Source organism: Vicia villosa, unplaced genomic scaffold (assembly GCF_029867415.1).
Source record: "Vicia villosa cultivar HV-30 ecotype Madison, WI unplaced genomic scaffold, Vvil1.0 ctg.000052F_1_1, whole genome shotgun sequence".
Lineage (NCBI taxonomy): Eukaryota > Viridiplantae > Streptophyta > Magnoliopsida > Fabales > Fabaceae > Vicia > Vicia villosa.
In genome coordinates, this window is record NW_026704981.1 from 1,142,702 (window position 1) to 1,165,821 (window position 23,120).

Genomic DNA, 23,120 nt, shown 5'->3' on the forward strand with positions numbered 1-23,120 from the left:
GTAGGATTTGAAAGAAAAGATATATAGAAGGATTTAAAAAAAGAGATATATAGAATAAAGTTAGGATTTGATTTTGAAAGAAAGAGATTTGAAAAGAAAGGAAAAGATTTTTTTTGAAAATAATAGAATATAGTACAAAATTAGTGGGAAACAAAAGCTAATAATAATTTACTTGTTACCAGTACAGTCTGAATCCCCGGACTCTGCGCCTGCAAAAAGATTTAATTCTATACCAATTGCGTCAGTACTATTTATCTGCAAATAAATCTCAAATAAACAGCGTGTGTGAAATGAAAAACAGTAATTGGCGTTTGCGTAAGAATAAATTCAACAGCGAACCAAAATACCGTATAAGAAAAATTCTGAAAACCGAGTATTCATAAAATCAGGATATTTATGAAATAAAATCCAAGATTATATGAAACTCTCAATTTTTAGACAGAAGTCTGTTGCCTACTTTCTGAAAAAAGATGCGGGCAAATTTTGGGGTATAACACACAGCTTCTCCCCCACTTCACTAAAGATAACCCTGCAACAAAATAAACAAGTACCAACAGTGTTTCACACATACGTAGCATACTAAGGAATAAAACACTGACAGCATTCATTTGTCACACAACTCAACTGACTCGACAACTTGGTCGGACAGACCGACCTGCTCTGATACCACTAATGTAACACCCCTTTCTAATACCCCAAATATTTAACGTATAATCAGAGTAAATAAGTATGAATATAAACAAAGGGCGTCACATCGATGTTTCTAAAAACTAAAAGCTTTCAAAAGCCAACATCATTCATCATCAAATATACAATTACACCTGGTCATCAAGGTAGCACCTTTCACATGTCATAATTCATCAAGAATATGCATTCACAGCGGAAATAATAAATACTCATGTATTTCATGAATGATCAAATCCCATACCATAATCATATCTTAATATTAATCCACAAGATAATATAACGACATATCAAAGATATTCGGCACTAAGGCCTCTCAACAACAAATAACAAACATACATGTTCACAAGATAATATCATAATACATATACAAAACAAAACATGAGTTCAATACTACTAATCTCAACCCAGTGTTACATGACCAGAGCATTGACTAACTACCTAAGCTCCCAACAAAACTCGGACGCTATCCAGCTAATCTCACACGAGCTACTAAGCGTTGAACCTGCACGTTACCAACAAAGGATAATATTCAAACAGAAGGGTGAGAATTTAAATCATTATGAAGAAAGTATAATAAAGTACAATGATTTAATTAACAATCATAGGAATTCATCACACCTCGCATAATCATGTAAATAGTATTATTCAATATATTTCACATGTTCAAGTATGCAATAAAGTACAATAGTATAATATTCAAAATGATTCAATACTATTATTCCAAATATGTACACAAACCATCATTGTCACATATTCACATTAATCACCAAATTATGTATCCAAACATCACCAAATTCAAACATCTCATACACATATAACAATCACATAATTGCATATATTCAACCGTGAACCCAACGTTTCACCGCTTTCCGATTCAATGTCTAAAATTCAAGCCACGCTTCCGATCCGAACAAGACCAAAGCCCACCAAACGTAAACATATAGCTTACCGCTTTTATATCTATCTCAAGGATCAAGCCACCGCTTCTATTTCAAAGCAAATCACCTCTATCTCAAGGCAAACTATGCTATGAATGTATGTACAATCATCACCAACACATATGCAATTAAGATCATCTCTACCATCTTAACATTCCGCATATGACAATAATTCAATTCTATGAATTATCCACCAATTGTAATTGGACTGATCGGTGTCTTTGATGTGTTGAACCTTGAAGGTGAGTAGGTAGCCAAACGGAACATAGTTGTACGCTTTATTCCCTAACTTTGCCTAGACTGCCTTTTCAGGTTTTCAGCCTACCGGGATAATATTTATTTAGTCTCTAATTTTTGCCTGGATCGCCTTTTCAGGTTTTCAATCCACCGAGACGCTCATTTTTGCCTAAGTTGCCCTTTCAGGTTTTCAACTTAGCGAGCTTTTCTTTAAGCGAAATACTTTTTCACTATGTCCGCATTTACAGGATGTGGGAAATCCTCGTCGTCCATAGTGGTAAGCAGCATGGCACCGTCGGAGAATATTTTCTTGATTACAAACGGTCCCTCATAAGTGGGAGTCCACTTGCCCCTGGGGTCACCTTGTGGTAGGATGATGCGTTTAACAACCAAACCACCAGTTTGGTATGCTTGACTTTTGACTTTCTTGTTGAAGGATTTGATCATACGCTTTTGGTACAAATGACCATGACAAATAGCTGCGAGCCTCTTCTCATCAATCAAGTTTATCTGGTCCAACCGAGTCTGAATCCAATCGTCTTCGTCTAGATCAGCTTCTTTCATAATCCTTAGGGACGGAATCTGAATTTCAATTGGAAGAACTGCCTCCATACCATAGACTAAGGAGAATGGAGTCACCCATGTTGAAGTACGTGCTGATGTGCGATAACCATGAAGAGCAAAAGGTAACATCTCATGCCAGACTTTGTAGGTTACTGTCATCTTCTGTATGATTTTCTTGATGTTCTTGTTGGCAGCTTCCACTGCGCCATTCATCTTTGGTCGATATGGAGAGGAATTATGATGTTTGATTTTGAACTGTGTGCAGAGTTCAGTAATCATTCTGTTGTTTAAATTTGTGCCATTGTCCGTGATTATCCTTTCAAGGATGCCATACCGACAAATGAGATTATGCTTGATAAACCTGGCCACAACATTCTTGGTGACTGAAGCAAACGAGGCTGCTTCTACCCACTTTGTGAAGTAATCAATAGCGACTAGGATAAAGCGATGTCCGTTGGAGGCAGTAGGCTTGATTTCTCCAATCATATCAATACCCCACATTGCAAAAGGCCAAGGAGCCGTCAGGACGTTTAACAGGACTGGAGGTACATGTACTTTGTCGGCATATATCTGGCATTTGTGACAGGTTCTGGAGTGATGATGGCAGTCTGTCTCCATGGTAAACCAATAATAACCTGCTCTTAAGATCTTTTTAGCCATTGTATGTCCACTTGAATGAGTACCAAAAGCACCATCGTGTATGTCTTCCATAATCTGTTCCGCCTCCTTCTTGTTTACACAACGAAGCAAAGTCGAGTCATGGTTGCGTTTGTACAGGGTTCCATTACTTAGAAAGAATTTAGCAGTAAATCTTCTTAGAAACTTTCTGTCGTTAATGGATGCCCCTTCAGAGTATTCTTGAGCTTCGAGATACCTTTTACTTCATGGAACCATGGTTTTTCTTCCATTCCTTCAGCATCGATCTCATTGCAATAGGCTGGTTCATCCTGTCTATAAATGGTGATCATCGGCGCCTCATTGTCCCACCTGACTTTGAACATGGATAACATGGTAGCTAAGGCATCAGCTAGTTGATTTTCTTTGCGCGGGATATGTTCAAAAGTGATTTCTTCAAAGTAAGGAATCAAACTCAGCACATATTCTTTGTAAGGAATTAGATTCGGGTGCTTCGTGTCCCATTCCTCTTTGACTTGATAAATCACAAGCGCCGAGTCTCCGTAGACCTCCAGGAACTTGATTCTTAAATCGATTGCAGCTTTGAGACCCAGAATACATGCTTCATACTCGGCTATATTGTTAGTGCAGTTGAAGCATAACCTGGCAGTGAATGGTGTATAACCTCCTGCAGGGGAAATGATCACAGCTCCGATGCCATTGCCGAGTGCATTAGAAGCTCCATCAAAAACCATAGTCCATCGGGATCCTGGCTTGGGTCCTTCTTCCGGTCCTGGTTGTTCATAGTCAGCAACTAGCATAATGTCTTCATCTGGGAAGTCAAAGTTCAATGCTTGATAATCATCCACTGCTTGATGAGCCAGATGATCAGCTACCACACTTCCTTTGATTGCTTTTTGTGAAGTGTACTGGATATCATACTCTGTTAAAATCATTTTCCATCTTGCTATTCTTCCAGAGAGAGCAGGTTTTTCAAACACATACTTGATAGGATCCATTTTGGAGATCAGGAAAGTGGTATGGTTTAGCATATACTATCTTAGTCGGCGAGCCGCCCATGCTAAGGCACAGCAAGTTTTCTCAAGCAGTGAGTATCTTGTTTCACAATCGGTAAACGTTTTGCTAAGATAGTAGATTGCATGCTCCTTTCGGCCGGACTCGTCATGTTGCCCCAGTACACACCCCATTGAATCTTCTAACACAGTTAGGTACATTATTAGAGGTCTTCCTTCCACTGGTGGTAACAAGATTGGCGGTTTTTGAATATATTCTTTGATCTTATCAAAGGCTAACTGGCATTTTTCATTCCATCTTTCCACTTGATCTTTCTTCAATAGTTTGAAGATCGGCACACAAGTAGTAGTCATATGGGCAATAAATCTGGCTATGTAATTCAAACGTCCCAAGAATCCTCTGACTTGTTTCTCGGTACGGGGTATAGACATTTCTTGAATGGCTTTGACCTTGGCAGGATCAACCTCAATACCTTTGCTGCTGACGATGAAACCTAAGAGTTTGCCGGATCTTACTCCAAAGGTACACTTGTTCGGATTCAGTCGCAACCTGTATTTCTTGAGTCTGTCAAACAGCTTGTGCAGATGACCCAGATGTTCTTCTTTGGTGTTGGACTTTGCAATCATATCATCGACATAAACCTCTATCTCCTGATGAATCATATCATGGAACAGCGCCACCATTGCACGCTGATATGTTGCTCCTGCATTCTTTAAACCAAAGGGCATTACTTTGTAACAAAAGGTTACCCAAGGTGTTGTGAAGGTTGTTTTTTCCATGTCTTCGGGCGCCATCTTGATTTGATTGTACCCTGAGAATCCATCCATAAAGGAGAATACCTTGCATTGTGCAGTATTGTCAACTAGTACATCGATGTGAGGTAAAGGGAAATCGTCTTTGGGGCTTGCCCGATTCAGATCTCTGTAGTCTACACACATTCTGACTTTCCCATCTTTTTTAGGCACAAGCACGATGTTAGCTATCCAAGGAGGATAACTCACAACTTTCAGAAAGCCAGCATTGAATTGCTTTTCAACCTCGTCTTTGATCTTCTTTGACATATCGGGCCTACTCCTCCGCAGTTTCTGCTTAACTGAAGTACTACCTTCTTTGATTGGCAGGCGATGAACCACAATGTCCGTGTCAAGGCCGGGCATATCTTCATAGGACTAGGCGAATATCTCAACGTAGTCTTGTAACATTTGAATCAGTCTTTGCTTGACACCGTCTTCTAGATCAGCCCCTATCTTGACTTCTTTCTTTTCTTCGTCACTGCCCAAGTTGATAACCTCAATTGGTTCTTCATGCGGCTGTATAGTCTTTTCTTCTTGTTCTAACAGCCTTGCAAGTTCTCTTGGTACTTCACAATCTTCCTCACTTTCATCCTCAGTTTGGTAGATCGGATTTTCAAAGTCATGACTGGCAATAGCAGAATCGTTATCAACAGGATCCAGAGTGAATGTGAATCTGCATTTATTTATGTGGGTGTGTGTAAGAACACATAGCTATTTGAAAAATGAATAAAGCAAAGAAAAAGGATCACAAAATTTGAATATGCAAACGTCCCATGATTTTATTGAATGAACATGATCATGATATGACAAACCCTTATAAAAAGGACCAGTGTGCTTCGGGCAAGGCACACGGCTTTCAAGTTCATGGTTCGATAGTACAGGAACCATTTTTATCTTTGAACAACGAAAACAGGAAATTGCATTTACTCCTGATCAAAGGAGATCACATCCTCGGCTTCCCAGTTTTTCAATCCATTGTTGTGAGCAGGGAGTATCCAGCTGCTCCAGTTGCAGTTGTCTTCTTCATCTTCCACAGCATTGATTTCTTTGGTGGGGAAATGAGCCGGTGATCTTTCGGGATAAGTAATATACTCTGCTAGATACGAGAGCCCAGGCTGAGATACCTCTGATGGCTGAGCGAGATACCCGATAAGATTGTCCTATCCAGTTGGAATGATGTCTTCAAGGGAGACTTGTGCATTCTGGGGAGCAGTGTATTGTGTTAGGAAATCATTCTCATTATTTGGTGTTTCCCATGTTTCTTCAGGAGCGTCAGGGCTTGTGAATGTCATATTGTCTTCGAAATGGTTGTCCCATCCAGTTGGGGTGATGTCTTCAATAGCGATCTGCGAGCTCAGGGGAGCAAAATACTTCACCATAAAGTCATACTTGCCACTTGGTTCTCCTAGTGTATCCCAAACTTCTTTTGGACTAGGTTGACCTTGGTATTGCTCAGTGATGGAACTTGTGAAACTTTTGCTATCTTCAAACTGATCACCCCATCCAGTTGGGGTAATGTCTTCCATAGCAATAAAAGAACTCTGAGGTGCAGTATATTTTACTAGAAAATCATACCCGCCGCTTGGTTCTCCCAAAGTATCCCAAACTTCCATGGAAACAGGTGCGACTTCATTTGGATATGGCTGAATAATATGGTTCAAGAACACTCCATCGTCTTCAATAGCATTCACTCCTTGGATGATGAAATGTGACATTAATCCTCCAGAACGAGGACTCTGATCGTTCTTCTGATTTCCATTAGCATAGCCCAGGCCTAGCTTATCGGACTTGTAAGGTACATCGAGGAGCTGTCCCCATACTGTGCAACCACCTTCTTCGATCACAGCTTTGGCATCTTTGAGAGAAGCCATAGTTGGAGTTATTTTTGTAGTAGGAGTAGTAGAAATATGTTTGGTAGTAGGGACATCTGGAGAGACCACCTCAAAAGATTGGCAGGGAGTTTCGATGAATTCGCCATCCAACTCAACATACTTGGAGTTGCTCAGGTGGCTAACCACATATTCTTCTTCGCCGTAAACTGTGACTATCTTTCCTTTTACTGGATACTTCAACTTCTGATGTAGGGTAGAAGTTACAACATTTGCCCCATGTATCCAAGGGAGTCCTAGTAAACAGGAATATGCTGGGTGAATTTCCATTACGTAAAAGGTAGAATCAAAGATCTGAGAGCCCACTCAGATTGGGAGCTTCACCTTTCCGTACACTGTTCTTGTTGACCCGTCGAAGGCTCTTACCACAACATCGCTTGGTTGTAACACAATTCCTTCGAAGTCAAGCTTTTCCAGTACTGTTTTTGGTAACACGTTCAAAGAGGAACCATTATCTACCAGCACATGAGATAGAGTGGTGTCGTTACATTCAATGGATATGTGTAGGGCTTTATTGTGATTTTTTCCAGCAGGGGTTAGATCAACATCGGAGAAACCGAGACCATTATTCACTGTTAGATTGGCAACACAATTTTCAAATTGATCGACTGAAATCTCTTGTGGCACATGTGCAGCTTTCAGGAACTTCATCAGGGCCTTGGCATGAGCCTCGGAATATTTTAGCAGAGACAGCATTGAGATTTTTGAAGCAGTGTGCCCCAACTGTTCGACAATATTGTAATCACTCTTGCAGATGATTTTCAATATTTCCTCCATTTCTTGCTTTGATGGATCCTCAATAGTGACTTCCACCGGTATTTGAACTGGTTCAACTAGTGATTCTTTGCCTCGAGCGTTGATATCTTGATTAGGAATTGGGACCTGGACTGGATTAGTAGCAACATTTGGAGAAAGTTCTGGTGAAAAGATCCTTCCACTTCTCGTAATCCTACTAGTACCCACAATATTATCAACAGTTGGAGTAGTAAAATTCATGGCCTCTTCAGTCAATGTGTCTTGCTTAACTCCATGGACATAAACATTAGTGTCATAACTCCACGGGACAGCTTTGTCTGAGGAGTATGGAAATGGAGCCGGACTGGTAATGATTACTGATGCCACTTTGGGTGCAGCAGAAATTTTGAAAGGAGCTTTGGTAGGGATTTTCAATGGTATGTTAGAAACCACTGAGACGTCCTCTATTCTCATCCCGTTTGAAAAGACTTCGCATAAATCGTCCATAGAAGGGAGCCTTTCAAACATAATGATATGGCGATCCATCCACTTTTAGATTCCCATTCTAAGATTTTCACAACCATTGGGTAGGTGTGCGCAATAAAAGCAATCAGGGTCACAACCTGGAAAGTAACCAGCTTGGATTAGCTTTCTTTTGACTTCAAGGAGCGGAGTTGACAATTCTCTCACATCATAGATGTAAACAGTGTCTATGATAGCATTAACGGTCTTGTCATGTTTCGGCATGGGTGCAGTGATGACATTTGGAGTCTCTAGAGGATCGAACTCAATTTCCCCAGCATCTATCATGTCTTGTATTTTATTTTTCAGGGTCCAACAGTGATCTGCGTCATGTCCTGGACAGTTAGAATGGTATGCACATGTTGCATCGGGGCGATAACTTGGAGAGGAAGTGTTGACATTCTTTGGAGGGTCTTTCAATGTAATCAGATTTGCTTTTAACAAGTGCTGCAATGCTTGGGAGATTGGCATATTGATTCTGGTGAAATTTCTTCTTGGTGCATCTGGTCGACGCGTATATTTCGGCGGCTGATCTTTCTGAGGTGCAGATGCAGAGATCAGAACTGCCCCTACAGATTGGTGATGCTCACTTTTTCGACCCTTCTGACTGTGCATTGTATTGACTTCGTTTCTCCCACTGATGGGCCTCTTTGTAGTACCAGAGGAGGAGCCTATTTGAATTTTTCCATTTTGAATACCGCTTTCGACACGCTCTCCAGTTAATATCAGGTCGGTGAAACCTGAAGATGAGCTTCCCAGCAAATGACTGTAGAAAGGGCCAGTTAAAGTGCCCATGAACATGTCAACCAGCTCGCGATCAGATAAGGGTGGTTGAACCCTTCCAGCCAGATCTCTCCATTTTTGTGCATACCCTTTGAAACTTTCTTTTGGTGCCATAGACATGCCCCTTAGTTGAGTACGGGTTGGTGCAAGGTCAGTGTTGTATTGATATTGTTTGTAGAAAGCAGCAGCCAAATCTTCCCAAGTGTGAACTTTTGTACTTTCCAGCTGGTAGTACCACTCGAGTTGTGTACCCGACAAACTTTCTTGGAAGAAATGAATCCACAATTTGTTATCTTCCGTATGAGGTAGTATCTTCCTCACATAGGACCTCAAATGTAGTTTTGGGCAAGAAACTCCATCATACTTTGCAAAGACAGGAATTTTGAATTTTGGAGGAATAACAATATCTGAGACGAGTCCAAGATCATTGAAGTCTAAACCAGGTATTTTTTGTATCTCCATAGCTTTCATGCGTTCTTCCAACAGCTGGTATTTGTCATCACCCTGCTCGTCTCCGGAATGATAATCTTCTTCGTTAGAAGAGAGGGAGGGTTTGGCAGAACCCTGGTTGCTGTGATTGTCTTCTTGATCACCTTCACCGACTATTTCAGGGATCGGTGGCTTTTTGGGCCTTTTGATTGGGATTTTGACCTTCCTTGCATGGTGACTTAAGCCTGCAGATCCTTTGGGCTTCTTTTTCTTCTTGATTATCAGGGCTTTTAGTTCTTGTTGCCCCTTTGCTAGCTCAAGAATTGCTACCTGAACTTGGGCATTCTGTGCTTCGAGATTCTTGATGCTTGTTTCGGATTCCATCTCTTCTAACTGAAATAAACAGCGAGGAGATGAGAACCCCATCATGTGAAACTGTTATGCAATGTTTATGAATGAAATGCATATGCAATGTTTTCAAGGATCTTGGAATTTAGATTTGTTAAAACAAAAGAGAAACAAACATTTATTAGTTAAACAAATTATTTCTTTTTTCTTTTTCTCTTTTTTTTTGCCTCTTTCGGGCTTACAAAACAGAAATAAAGAAAATGAAGGATCCCTCAGGTCTCCCATGGACGCTTTCTCTTTGCACCCAAGAATGTGTTGATCTGCTGTTCTTCTTGGAGTTGTCTGGTGAGCTCCAACACTTTCCTCTCATAGTCTTGACAATGTGCTTTGAAGGTGTCTCTTTCCTCCTTTAGTTGAACCCAAGATTTCTGCAGCTCTTCCAGGTCAGTTGGCATGTCCGGATGTAAAATAACTCGAGGTTCGTCTCCTTCGACTTCTGGCTCAATAGTCACAGGTAGAATAGCGGGATATGGCATGATGAACTTCTGAGCATGAGCACGCACCCATTTGAGGTAAGGCTCCATGGGAATAGAGTTCCATTGTCCTAAAGTTTTGCTTTCTACTCTATAGACACTGCCCCACGCATGTATAAACCTTCGCCGATGTCTGTGGGAATCATCTTCGTAGTCAAACACAATGCCACGGATAATCATGTCGTGAGGACCGTTTCTCCGTGCATATCCGAATTGGCGCAAAGCTAAAGAGGGGTTATAAGTGATGCCTCCCTTGATGCCAAGGAGTGGCACATTAGGGTACTCTCCACAATGGTCAATAATAGTGATGTCTCTTTGAAAGAAGTTGTTCCACCGGATATCTGAATGAGACAAAGACATAATCCTGCGAGACCATTGCATCCTTTGTTCATTTCTCAACACTGATCGGGGAAGGTGTAATGTAAACCATCTAGTCGGTAGTGGTATACAGCATATAAGAGTTCCTCGTTTCTTCATGGTACGAGTGTGTAAAGAATGTAGTATGTCTCCCAGCAAGGTAGGTACCGGGTTACGGGTTAAGAAAATGTTGATAATGTGCACACTTATGAACTGGTCGGGATTAGGGAATAAAACCAACCCATAGATCAAAAGATCCACAACTTCCTCAAAAGCTAGGTAACTTTTGTTTTTTAGTAGTAATCGAGCCTTTTCCATTAAGAACTTAGCAAGCGAACCCTCGATTCCACTCTTTGTTTCCCAATTGGACTCAATTTCTGACTTTCGCAAATGTAAGGCAGCAGCAATGATTTCAGGTTTTAGAATCTTTTCTAAACCAGTGAAAGGTAATTGATCTCGAACAGGTAACCCAATCAGTTCAGAGAACTCTTCCAAAGTGGGTACTAACTGGTAATCAGGAAATGTAAAACAATGATGTTCGGGATCAAAGAATTGGAAAAGGACCCGTATCATGTCTTCTTCAAATTTTGAGGTAACCAAATGGAGTAGGTGACCGTGCTTTTCAGTGAATTGAGCATTTCTGGGAAATTCTGATATTAAGTCCTTAAGTTCAGATGGTACTGTCAAGATGTTGATCCGGATGTAATCTCTGGTAGCGGGAGCCATTACCTGTAAAAACAGAACAAAGGTAAACTCTTTGATCCTTGAAATGATTAGTGAGAAAATGATATGTTTATGATGCTTATGATGTCATGATGTCAAACATGTGGCACACACAAACAAATCAAACAATAGCCTTAGGTTTAAAGGCTTGCATGAGGTTGATAGGTGATACCCTCCCCTACTGAAGTTTAGTTGGTTAAAACCTGTCCTAGAATAGTATTCGGGTTCTATGATCCTTGGAGGTAACATCTCAATACGGCGCTCGGACGGCCGATCAAAATATTCCTCGAGGATAGCTAACTTCGATCAATTTCAAAGCTAGCCACTTAATAGGCCACAAGTCAAGTTCAACTAAAGGTTCTAAGACAAATTAGTGTTTAATGACATTTCGGAAGCCTAACATACTCCTTGATCGTTTTCAAGGGATATCAGTATAAACCAAAGTGTCGCACTAACGGTGACCACCAGATTAACCGTATCGGTACATGCCGTACAGTTTCCTTGGTCTATTGTCACATACTTAAGGTATCTCGAGATTCGGGTTAGAATCTTTCACACAAGTAAATACCCAAACAAACCTTTGAAAAATAGATCAATCAAGTCAAGCAATTGAAAACATCGAAGTGATCTAAACTCTAAGGTAACCCCTTTTGAAAACATTTTGTTTTTAGAAAGTATATCCCCAGCAGAGTCGTCAGTTCTGTCGCCCTCGGTTTTTTTTACCATACCTCTCGTGGAGAGATATACGAACTGACACTCTTCTCTTTGCTTTTGTGTTTTTGAAAAATCAGAGAGTCGCCACCGACTTTTATTTTATCCAATTAAGGAAAGGTTTATAAAAGAAACAGAAAAAGACCTTTAAGAAATTCTGGGTAAGGGGGTTGGTTATACAAAGGGAAGGTGTTAGCACCCTTTGTATCCATGGTTATCCATGGGCTCTTAGTTTGCTTAGCTCACTTGTTTTGAATCATTTTTTTCTCTTGCCTTGAAATGCTTGTATGTGGTTTCAAATACCTTTATAAATTGACTTTGTAATGATCCTTGTGCGGATGTATACAAAGTGTTTTATCTTTCGAAAGATGTTTTGAAAAAAAAAGAATATGATATATGAGACACTTGTTTGGATATATACCAAGTATTGTCTTTTTTTTTTTTGAGTTTTATTTTGAAAACAATGATATATGAGACACTTGTTTGTTTTGATTTGAGCAAGCAAATTAGGAGGTCTACCCTAAGTTATAAGGTCTTTTCCTATTTCCTTTAGAAAATTCTCCTTTCACCGGATGTAAACAAAAGTTCGATTTTTTGCATTTGAAACAGTAGAATTTGATTTTGATTTTGAAAAGAGTAAAAGAGGGATTACCCTAAGAGGTGCAAATGTGATTGTGTTTTGATTCATATATTTTTTCTTTGAAGTTAGTGATCTAACACTTCAGTTTTTAGTCTTGACATACACGCAGTTTTATATGTGTACTGAAATTAAAATGCGAGAATGTAAAATGCGGAAAGTAAATCTACGCTATTACATCAATTTTGCGGGAAATGTAAACTATGCTATTTACATGAATTTGACAACCTATACACTTTATCTAGGAATTTAAATTGCAATAAGATAAAAGAAATATTTTTGGATTTTTTGTATGATTGATTTTAATTAGAATTAATGCATGATTAATTTAATTAAAATGAGGAAAAAGGTAGAAATAAAATTTAAACCTAAAAATTAAGTTTAAAATATGTTCAAAATGCTTATTAATTAATTTTAAAATAAAACTAATTTTTTTGGAATTTTCTAAAATTGTTTTGAAAACTATTAAGTTAAATAACATATAATTATGCAAATAATTACATAAATAATTAAAACTTAAAGAGAAAAATATTCTAAATATGTACAAAATTAGTCTAAAATATATAAACTAAATTTAATATAAAGAAAAGAAATTTTATGATTTTTTGATTGGTTGAATAATTAAAAAGCAAATATATAAATATATACTAATTAATTAAACAAAATATTTTAATTATTAAGAAAAATAAAATATTTTTATGTCAAAAAAAAAATTATTTTATAAACCTAGAAATATTTTTATTATATTTTTTTGATTTTTGAAACTATTTTAAATTAATTTTGTAAAGAAAATAAAATAAAATAGAAAATATATAAAACAATAATCATGTGTGGCAAACCCCTCAGGTCTATGGTGAACCTGCAAGACAAGGAGCGTTAGATGAGAGAATTAAAATGATCTAATGGACAAGGACGTGTGGCGCATGGCAATAGTCTAGTCAGCGAAGCATCAGATCCGAGAATAAGACAAAACGCGCGCTTTTTCAAACTGGCCAATCAGATGGCGCCACGCCTTCGTCTTCAACCTCCAGCCAATACTTTTAATAGCGTTTTTTTGCCAAAAAGCGTTGTAATAGATGAAACTCATCCCTGCAAAATAGCGAATAGGGGTAAACAAGCATAGAAATTTTTTGCGACATATCCATTTGATTCGTCATGATTCACTGAATTCAACCATGCCCTTAATTTTGTCTAATTTTTCCTTTTAAGAAAAACCCTAAAATAGAGTTCAAGAACCCTAAAATGGTATCTTCATGGATACATGTTCAAACTTCAATTAACCATCCAGAAACGATCAGAACAATGAACTAAATTCAAATATATGATTACATCGTGCTAGATGTGAGTGTATGATGAGATTTTGTTAAGTTTTTGTTTACACAAACCGTGAGCTATGGTGCTCGATTCTTTGTGTTTCAAAGCTTGAAACTGATTGGAACAGGTTCAATGATGCTCAGAGATGATGTTTGAGTGTTTAGTTAGGATTAAAAATGACTTAAACTAAAAATTCGAATTTCAAGTTTCTTTGAAAATTTTAAATGTGTTACAAGTGAGTTATAAGCATAGGTTTGGTTCTGATCTTGTCTTTTTTTTTATGAAGTGTTATACTTCATTTATAGGCAAAGAAAGTGCTTAAAAACTAAGCTAGGAAGCATTGATGATTTTGTTGAATTTTTGAATATTATAACATATGTAGCTTTGAATTCAAGCAACCATGGCTTGATTTTTCCACACTCTTCTGCTGTACTAGCTTCTTGTGGCAGAGTTGAATGTTTCTTGATGACCTTAGCTTAATATCCAAGCCACATAACATTATCCTTCCATTTCTTTTTTTAATTTAATCTTAAATGTAATAAAATTAAACCAAAAAAAGAAATAAATGTTATGGGCCTTTGGTTGATCATGGGATGCCCTTATCATTGTTAGAAACATGTTTGGATCATGGAAATTTGGTCTCCTTTTGAAAAAAAACACTTTTGGTCAATGTTGATTTCATGCATTTTCCCAAAAAATAGCCAACTTCAACAAGGCATAAATCCCTCAATTTTTATCATATGAAGGAGTTCTTGTACTTTTTAGAAACCTCAAGATGTCCTCTACAAGCCACTTTGGAAACTTTTTTTCATTTGGAGAAGTTATCTTGATGTTATGGCCTTTGACAAAAAACCACTTTTTGTTGACTTTGAAAATGACCTGTAATGTCTTGGTTCATATTTTTCAAATGGTGAATCTAATGACCATGGGACCAATTGAATTTGAAAGATAATTGATTTTCCTTCAAAATGAGCTTTGGTTTGAATTTTTTGGATGAAGGATGAGAGAGTTATGACCAGTCAAAGTTCAGTTGACTTTTTAGGAGAAAACCCTAATTTTGAAACTTAGGGTTTTGTTGATTTTTGATCTTTCCTTGATGAATTATATTCAACCAATGATCAAATGATGAATCTTTTGACAAAATATGGATGTTAACAAAAAATTTCATTTTTGACTATCTGTTGACTTTTTGGTCAACCGGGTCGTCTGTTGACTGTTTGAGCTGCTGACTGTGCGTCTGAGCGAATTTGAAGTTTGAAAATTTGTATGGTGGTACTTTGAGATATTGGAGGTCCATGAAATCCATTTTAGGTCTCAAAAACTTGTTCTCCTGAAAAAAAACAAAAACCCTAGTTAGGGACTGTTCGCGTAGGAGACAGTTAAGCGTACCTGATTTTTGTGCAGTGCTGAGTCTCTGCTAATCATGTGATATTCAGAAGACTTCTAGAACAAAAATCTTGGAATTTTGAAATGCAAAAGATTGATTTGATTGATGGTACAAAACACGGAGAAATGCACTGTCAGCGGGTTTGACTGTCAACTGACTGTTTAGACATTAACGTAGCAATTAAAGTGAAAATTCAACAGTCAAAGTTAATTTTTTTTCTTTTTGTTTTTTTTTGTTGTATTAATGGTGAAAATTTATTTACATGAGCTGTTAGAACAACACAGACATAATAAATAAATAATATATACTGTATGCGAGTAAAATTACCGATAATAACCCTAAAAAACATTTAATGCACAGAAAAATAAATATTTAACTGGAAGAAAACACACAAAATATTATCTTAATAATTAAACAACAGTACGACAGATAGTACGACATTTAATACTGACAGTACAAATATTACATATTTTAATGAACAGTACGACGAGTAAACGGTACGTTAAAAAATAAAAGATACGACAAACTTTAAGAATGACGATTAATAACCCATGCTACAAATAATAACATATAAATGATTGGGAGTGTAAATAACCCAGGTCCACATTTTTCAGGACTATGCAGACAGAAGAAGGACATGATTACCACCACGACGGTGATGACCATAAGAAAACACGTTTCCATCCGCTTCGCCATTTTTGCCGGGAAAGAAGAGAGAATGAATATGAAGCAGAAATTTGATAGATGAGTTAGAATTTGATGTGAGAATTTATGAAAAAAATGAGAGGTATTTATAGAGTGAAAAGAAGGATAGAGACGTTGGGGAATGAAGTGATTCCGTACAAAAAAGGAAAATTTGAGTGGTAGTAGGATTTGAAAGAAAAGATATATAGAAGGGTTTGAAAAAAGAGATATATAGAATAAAGTTAGGATTTGATTTTGAAAGAAAGAGATTTGAAATGAAAGGAAAAGATTTTTTTTGAAAATAATAGAATATAGTACAAAATTAGTGGGAAACAAAAGCTAATAATAATTTACTTGTTACCAGTACAGTCTGAATCCCCGGACTCTGCGCCTGCAAAAAGATTTAATTATGTACCAATTGCGTCAGTACTATTTATCTGCAAATAAATCTCAAATAAACAGCGTGTGTGAAATGATAAACAGTAATTGGCGTTTGCGTAAGAATAAATTCAACAGCGAACCAAAATACCGTATAAGAAAAATTCTGAAAACCGAGTATTCATAAAATCAGGATATTTATGAAATAAAATCCAAGATTATATGAAACTCTCAATTTTTAGACAGAAGTCTGTTGCCTACTTTCTGAAAAAAGATGCGGGCAAATTTTGGGGTATAACACACAGCTTCGCCCCCACTTCACTAAAAATCACCCTGCAACAAAACAAACAAGTACCAACAGTGTTTCACACATACGTAGCATACTAAGGAATAAAACACTGACAGCATTCATTTGTCACACAACTCAACTGACTCGACAACTTGGTCGGACAGACCGACCTGCTCTGATACCACTAATGTAACACCCCTTTCTAATACCCCATATATTTAACGTATAATCAGAGTAAATAAGTATGCATATAAACAAAGGGCGTCACATCGATGTTTCTAAAAACTAAAAGCTTTCAAAAGCCAACATCATTCATCATCAAATATACAATTACACCTGGTCATCAAGGTAGCACCTTTCACATGTCATAATTCATCAAGAATATGCATTCACAGCGGAAATAATAAATACTCATGTATTTCATGAATGATCAAATCCCATACCATAATCATATCTTAATATTAATCCACAAGATAATATAACGACATATCAAAGATATTCGGCATTAAGGCCTCTCAACAACAAATAACAAAGATACATGTTCACAAGATAATATCATAATACATATACAAAACAAAACATGAGTTCAATACTACTAATCTCAACCCAGTGTTACATGACCAGAGCATTGACTAACTACCTAAGCTCCCAACAAAACTCGGACGCTATCCGGCTAATCTCACACGAGCTACTAAGCGTTGAACCTGCACGTTACCATCAAAGGATAATATTCAAACAGAAGGGTGCGAATTTAAATCATTATGAAGAAAGTATAATAAAGTACAATGATTTAATTAACAATCATAGGAATTCATCACACCTCGCATAATCATGTAAATAGTATTATTCAATATATTTCACATGTTCAAGTATGCAACAAAGTACAATAGTATAATATTCAAAAGGATTCAATACTATTATTCCAAATATGTACACAAACCATCATTGTCACATATTCACATTAATCACCAAATTATGTATCCAAACATCACCAAATTCAAACATCTCATACACATATAACAATCACATAATTGCATATATTCAACCGTGAACCCAACGTTTCACCGCTTTCCGATTCAATATCTAAAATTCAAGCCACGCTTCCGATCCGAACAAGACCAAAGCCCACCAAACATAAACATATAGCTTACCGCTTTTATATCTATCTCAAGGATCAAGCCATCACTTCTATTTCAAAGAAAATCACCTCTATCTCAAGACAAACTATGCTATGAATGTATGTACAATCATCACCAACACATATGCAATTAAGATCATCACTACCATCTTAACATTCCGCATATGACAATAATTCAATTCTATGAATTATCCACCAATTGTACATATACACGTTCATAACGAATATACTATTCACATATATAGGCCAATTATCAAATACGAACACAAATTCCAATTAACACTAGTAATCATACTACCAATATATATATATATATATATATATATATATATATATATATATATATATATATATATATATATACACACACACACACACACACATTCACAATCAATCAACTAATCGCTAGGATTCATGCCATATGGCTACCCAGAGAGAATCATTATAAAAACAACATCATTGGCATAGCAATATATTATTCTCAACATAAATATCCAAGACAAAACACAATTACGGTCAAATTCTCAAAATACCGTAATTTACCGATAAATCGAATAAGTAATCCAAGTCCAAGTATATTCCAAACACAATTAATTATCACATATCAAAGATTATCATCAAAATCTAATAATCACAAATCATAGAAATTTAGGGGTTTCACCCTAAACATGTAAAAACCTAGAATTTGAAGAACAAAATTCCTAAATCATGTTAATCTACCCATTGACCCAATCATACTAACCCATAATAATAAGGATGCTCCCCCTACCTTGGTAAATTTGGACTCTTTCACCATAGCTCTGAGCTTTTCTCCAAAAGAAATCCTTCCTAACATCATTTAGAGACACACCTAAAAACCAGTTCGAAAATTGGCTTATCAGACGAACTTAAAACCCTCAAAATCAAAATCGCTCCGGTCAGAACTTTCCTCTATGGGTCAGGAACGTTGTGTCCAAGTACTGCAACGATCCAATGGTTGGGTTGAGAGATACGCCCGTTTTGCCAAGGTGACTCTATGCTGAAACTTGCTGCGAAAATTGAGGCTTCTTCCATAATTTTTTTCTTCTCTCAAGTGCTCCTCCCTTCTTTCTCCCCCAAAATGAGTTATGAGACTCCAACTCTAAAACCCTAATTTTCTACTCTTACTATCTCTCTCTCTTATATCAATTGGGCTTAACTCATCAATCCATCCATTATGTTTCTATCACTTAGACCCATTTAGTTATATCTCTCTAATAACTCAATTAAGCCAAATAACACAAACACACATAATTAAATACTTAAATAATTATTATATCACATAATAACTAAATAAATAAATAATTATTAACAACATCTAATAATATAATTACTAAAATAATCTAATAATATAATTACTAAAATAATAGTGAATAAAATTGAACTGTTTCATGCGCCACGATGAATAAGAAATAAAAGAAGATAAAAAAAGTTAACTGCGAAATTTACTTTGATTTTAGGTGAACTATATTATAAGATGACAAGAGTTAAACAAATGCTAAGATGTCAATGCGAGTGCGAAACCACTCTGATGCTAATAGAGGGGCACTAATGTGTATGTAAGAATCACATCGAAGGCTAACAAGTTAAGAGTCCGCTATTACTAACTAAAAATATTGAAAGACAATGTTGATTATGTAAACAAATGTAAAGAGTGTCATCGATACTCAAACAAGACACTTCGAAGTTGTTTGCTTGATTATGTATGGTTGTACTTTTTATTTATATTTATATGTATATTTTGTCATTAATGCAAAAGCTTAACCAAGTATAAATGTTTACATCTATACGTATAGCTAGATGCATCACAAGTAAAACAAAACCAAGTGTCATAATTATAAAGATGCACGAAATTCCAATGACAAAAAAATATTAAAAAAATTGATTGGTCGTATAAGTAAAATAAAGTGTAACCACAAACTTCTCTTATCCAAAAACCAGTTCTTGTGACTCTAGTTTAACACATAAAAATATTGTTTGGTACTTAGAAGTTTGAAATAAACACAATGAGACCATATCCTACATGAACCAAAGCCATATTCCTAAACTAATCCTTCCACACCATGAATGATACAGTGGACAAATTGGTAATCTTCTTAGCAAAAAGAGATGGCATAGACAAGCTTGTGAAGACATTTCAGTATGTCTCCAAGCTTGCAAACTGGCGCGTGGAAACCACTCACCCTGACATATCCAAGAGGTTCAAAAATTGGGAAGTAGCTGCTGGCCTCAGCAGAAAAGCCTTCAGAACTGGAAGATTTCTCACTGGATTCAACACTCTTAGAAGAAATCCTGGTTCTACTCCCACTTTAAGGCTACTAGCAGTGCTTTCTAATTCAGGAGAAATGGTGTATTTCTTTTTTGACCATTTTCTTTGGCTGTCAAGAATTGGAACTTTGGATGCAAAGTTAGCAAAGAAGATGAGTTTCATATCAGCTTTTGGTGAGTCTTTGGGTTATGTTTTCTTCATTATAGCTGATTTCATTTTGTTGAAACAAGGGTTGAATACTGAGAGAAAGCTTAAAAAAAGTTCAGAGGGAAAAGAAAAATCAGAAGATGAGAAAGAGATTCAGAAAATAAAAGGTGATAGAATAATGAGGCTTATGGCTGTGGCTGCTAATGTTGCAGATTTGATCATAGGATTGGCTGAAATTGAACCCAATCCTTTCTGTAACCACACTCTTTCTCTTGGTATTAGTGGATTGGTTTCTGCATGGGCTGGTTGGTATAGAAATTGGCCTACATAAAGTCAAATTCCAATACCACACTTTGTAATGTAATGTTTCATTTTCAATTAATGAATGCTTAAATGTCTTGCCAATAAATTCTATTTTTTTTCTGGTTTATATCTACAATTTTTTTTTTTCCTTTCCCTCTATAAGTGAGACTTATAGTTTTAAATTGCGGTTGCAGCTGCGGTTATTGTGATGCGGATTGTGATCGTTATGGTATAAATTTATTTTTATGACCATAAAATATAAGGTTTTTTCTTTATCCACCTCCCTATGGGGGTCACTCCCAGCAAAAACCCCACTTTATCCCTGCTTCGGAAATGCATTTCCGAAATATTTTTTTTTCTAAATTTTTCCAGACTTCGGAAGTGCATTTCCGAAAAAATGTCAAAAATTGGGATTTTGATAAATTCGGAGATGCATCTCCGAAAAACCAAAAAAAATCTAAAAATCCCAAAAATTAATTTTAGGATATTAATTAATTTATATATCATAAATTAGATATAATTTATGAGTAATGAATAATAATAATTATATATTTTGATATAATTTATGAGTTATGAATAATAATTATTATATATTTCTATTCTAATTCATATTTTAAAATTTAAAATAATTTTAATTAAAAAAACTAAAATAATTTCACTTAGAAAATGAGTTATAATTTTTTATTTATATATTTATATATTTATAATTATTATTATGTATTTACAAAAAAAATTAAAAAAATGAGTGTTTTAATTTTTATATTTATATAATAATTATAATTATTATTATATATTAATAAAAATTATTATATATTTATATATTTATATAATAATTATAAAAATAAAAAAAATGAGTGTTTTAATTTATAATAATTATTATATATTTATATATTAATTATTATATATTTATATATTATATATTTATATATTTCACTTACAAAATTAATAATTATTATGATATATTTATATATTTCTATTCTGATTCATAATTAAAAATGAGTTATAATTTTTTATTTTGTTTAAAAAAATTAAAAAAAGATTTTGTCTTAATTTTATTTAATGAATAAATTTTATATTTAATTCTATATAATTCAAAATTTACTTATGAAATTAAAATGTTTTTGATTTATATAAGTTAAAAATAATTTTGAACTTTAAAATTGTTTAGGAAATTTTGATTCACCTTGATTTTATTGATTCACCTTCATTTTATTGATTCACCTAGATTTTATACCTATTAATTGTATTGATTCACCTTGATTTTAATTTTTTAATAATTATTGAATTCTTTCGGAAGTGTATATCCGAAACATTCCAAGACCAATTTGGTCTTGGAATATTTCGGATATGCATCTCCGAAGACACCCCCTCCAAAAAAAAAGGTGTTTTCGGAAATGCATCTCCGAAAACCCAAAAAAGGGGTGTTTTCGGAAATGCATCTCCGAAAACACCTTTTTTTCGTGTTTTCGGAAGTGCATTTCCGAAATAAGACAAATTTTGAAAAAAAAAAAGTGTTTCGGAAATGCATTTCCGAAGTGAGGGTATTTTGGATTTTTCACCAGAGGTGACCAAGAAAAGAGGGAGGTAGGGAAAGAAATTTCCAAATATAATACTTTATAATTTATTTTATATTCCGTATGTCATCCATTTCGTCTCTAAATTTTCATATATATGCATTAATAATTCGTCATCACTTTGAATATCTCTAATCCTTTTGAGACATATCTTAAATCTATGATATCAATAGAATGGACGGTAAACCAAGTACTTTTTTGCTAGCAATGTATAATCTGTTGCGGCCAGATGCGGGTTAATGTGGCCGTTGCGGCGTTATAATATGGCCGTTGCGGCGTTATGATGTGGTTTTTAGCGTAATTTACGATCACACCGCAATTGCGGTCGGATGCAGACACTATCGCAACCGCAATATTGCGGCCGCATCACGTGATGTGGTCCACAATTTAAAACTATGGTGGAACTTCCTTTTGAGCAACACACCTTTGCCGTACGCTCGCAAAAAATGAACAACAGAGTCGCCACTAACATATCTATCCTAAAAGGAAAGGAACGTCAGCAAACCTAAAACGAATAAGAACAAGGTCTTTCGACCAGAGAACTAGGTACGGGAGTCGGTTACGCAAGGGGAAAGTATTAGCACCCCACACGCCCATCGTACTAGATGGTATCCACCTATGTTTGTTTCTATCTAAAGGGTGTGTCTATTACTAAAGTCTAAATGCAAATGCATGCAAAAGAAACACGGGAAAAAAAAAGAATATTTACAATTGTGCTCGCTTAGGCCCCGCGACCCAATGCCTACGTATCCTTTTCAGGAATCAGAGTGTCGTAGTTCAGCTCACATGTTTTTGTTTGTTTTTGTGTTTTTTAGTTGGGCGGCGTTAACGTTCACGCTCTTGCATAAGGGGACGACCTACGATGCGATCGAGCGGAAATAACAATGCCCTTAAGAATGCCAGGAAGGCAAGGGAGACCTGAGTTACCCTTTGGTTGGTGTTTTTTATGATTGGGAACTTCCACTCAAGTGATTCCCTTAAGCAAGGGAGACGAGAGCTTTCATTCCTTTTTTATTATTTTGACATTTATTAATGTTTTAGATGTCTTCTTGGTATTTTTTAAAGGGAATTTATTCAAGTAT

At 36.0% G+C, this 23,120-nt stretch overlaps 1 protein-coding gene across 1 annotated transcript; it reads left to right on the top strand.

Annotated features, from left to right (window-relative positions):
• The first annotated feature begins 19,681 nt into the window (after nt 1-19,681).
• LOC131623100 (peroxisomal membrane protein 11B-like) lies at nt 19,682-20,591 on the top strand. The gene has a single exon (XM_058894120.1). The coding sequence runs from the start codon at nt 19,809-19,811 to the stop codon at nt 20,490-20,492; it is 684 nt and encodes a 227-aa protein (XP_058750103.1). The 5' UTR covers nt 19,682-19,808; the 3' UTR covers nt 20,493-20,591.
• The last annotated feature ends 2,529 nt before the right edge of the window (nt 20,592-23,120 follow it).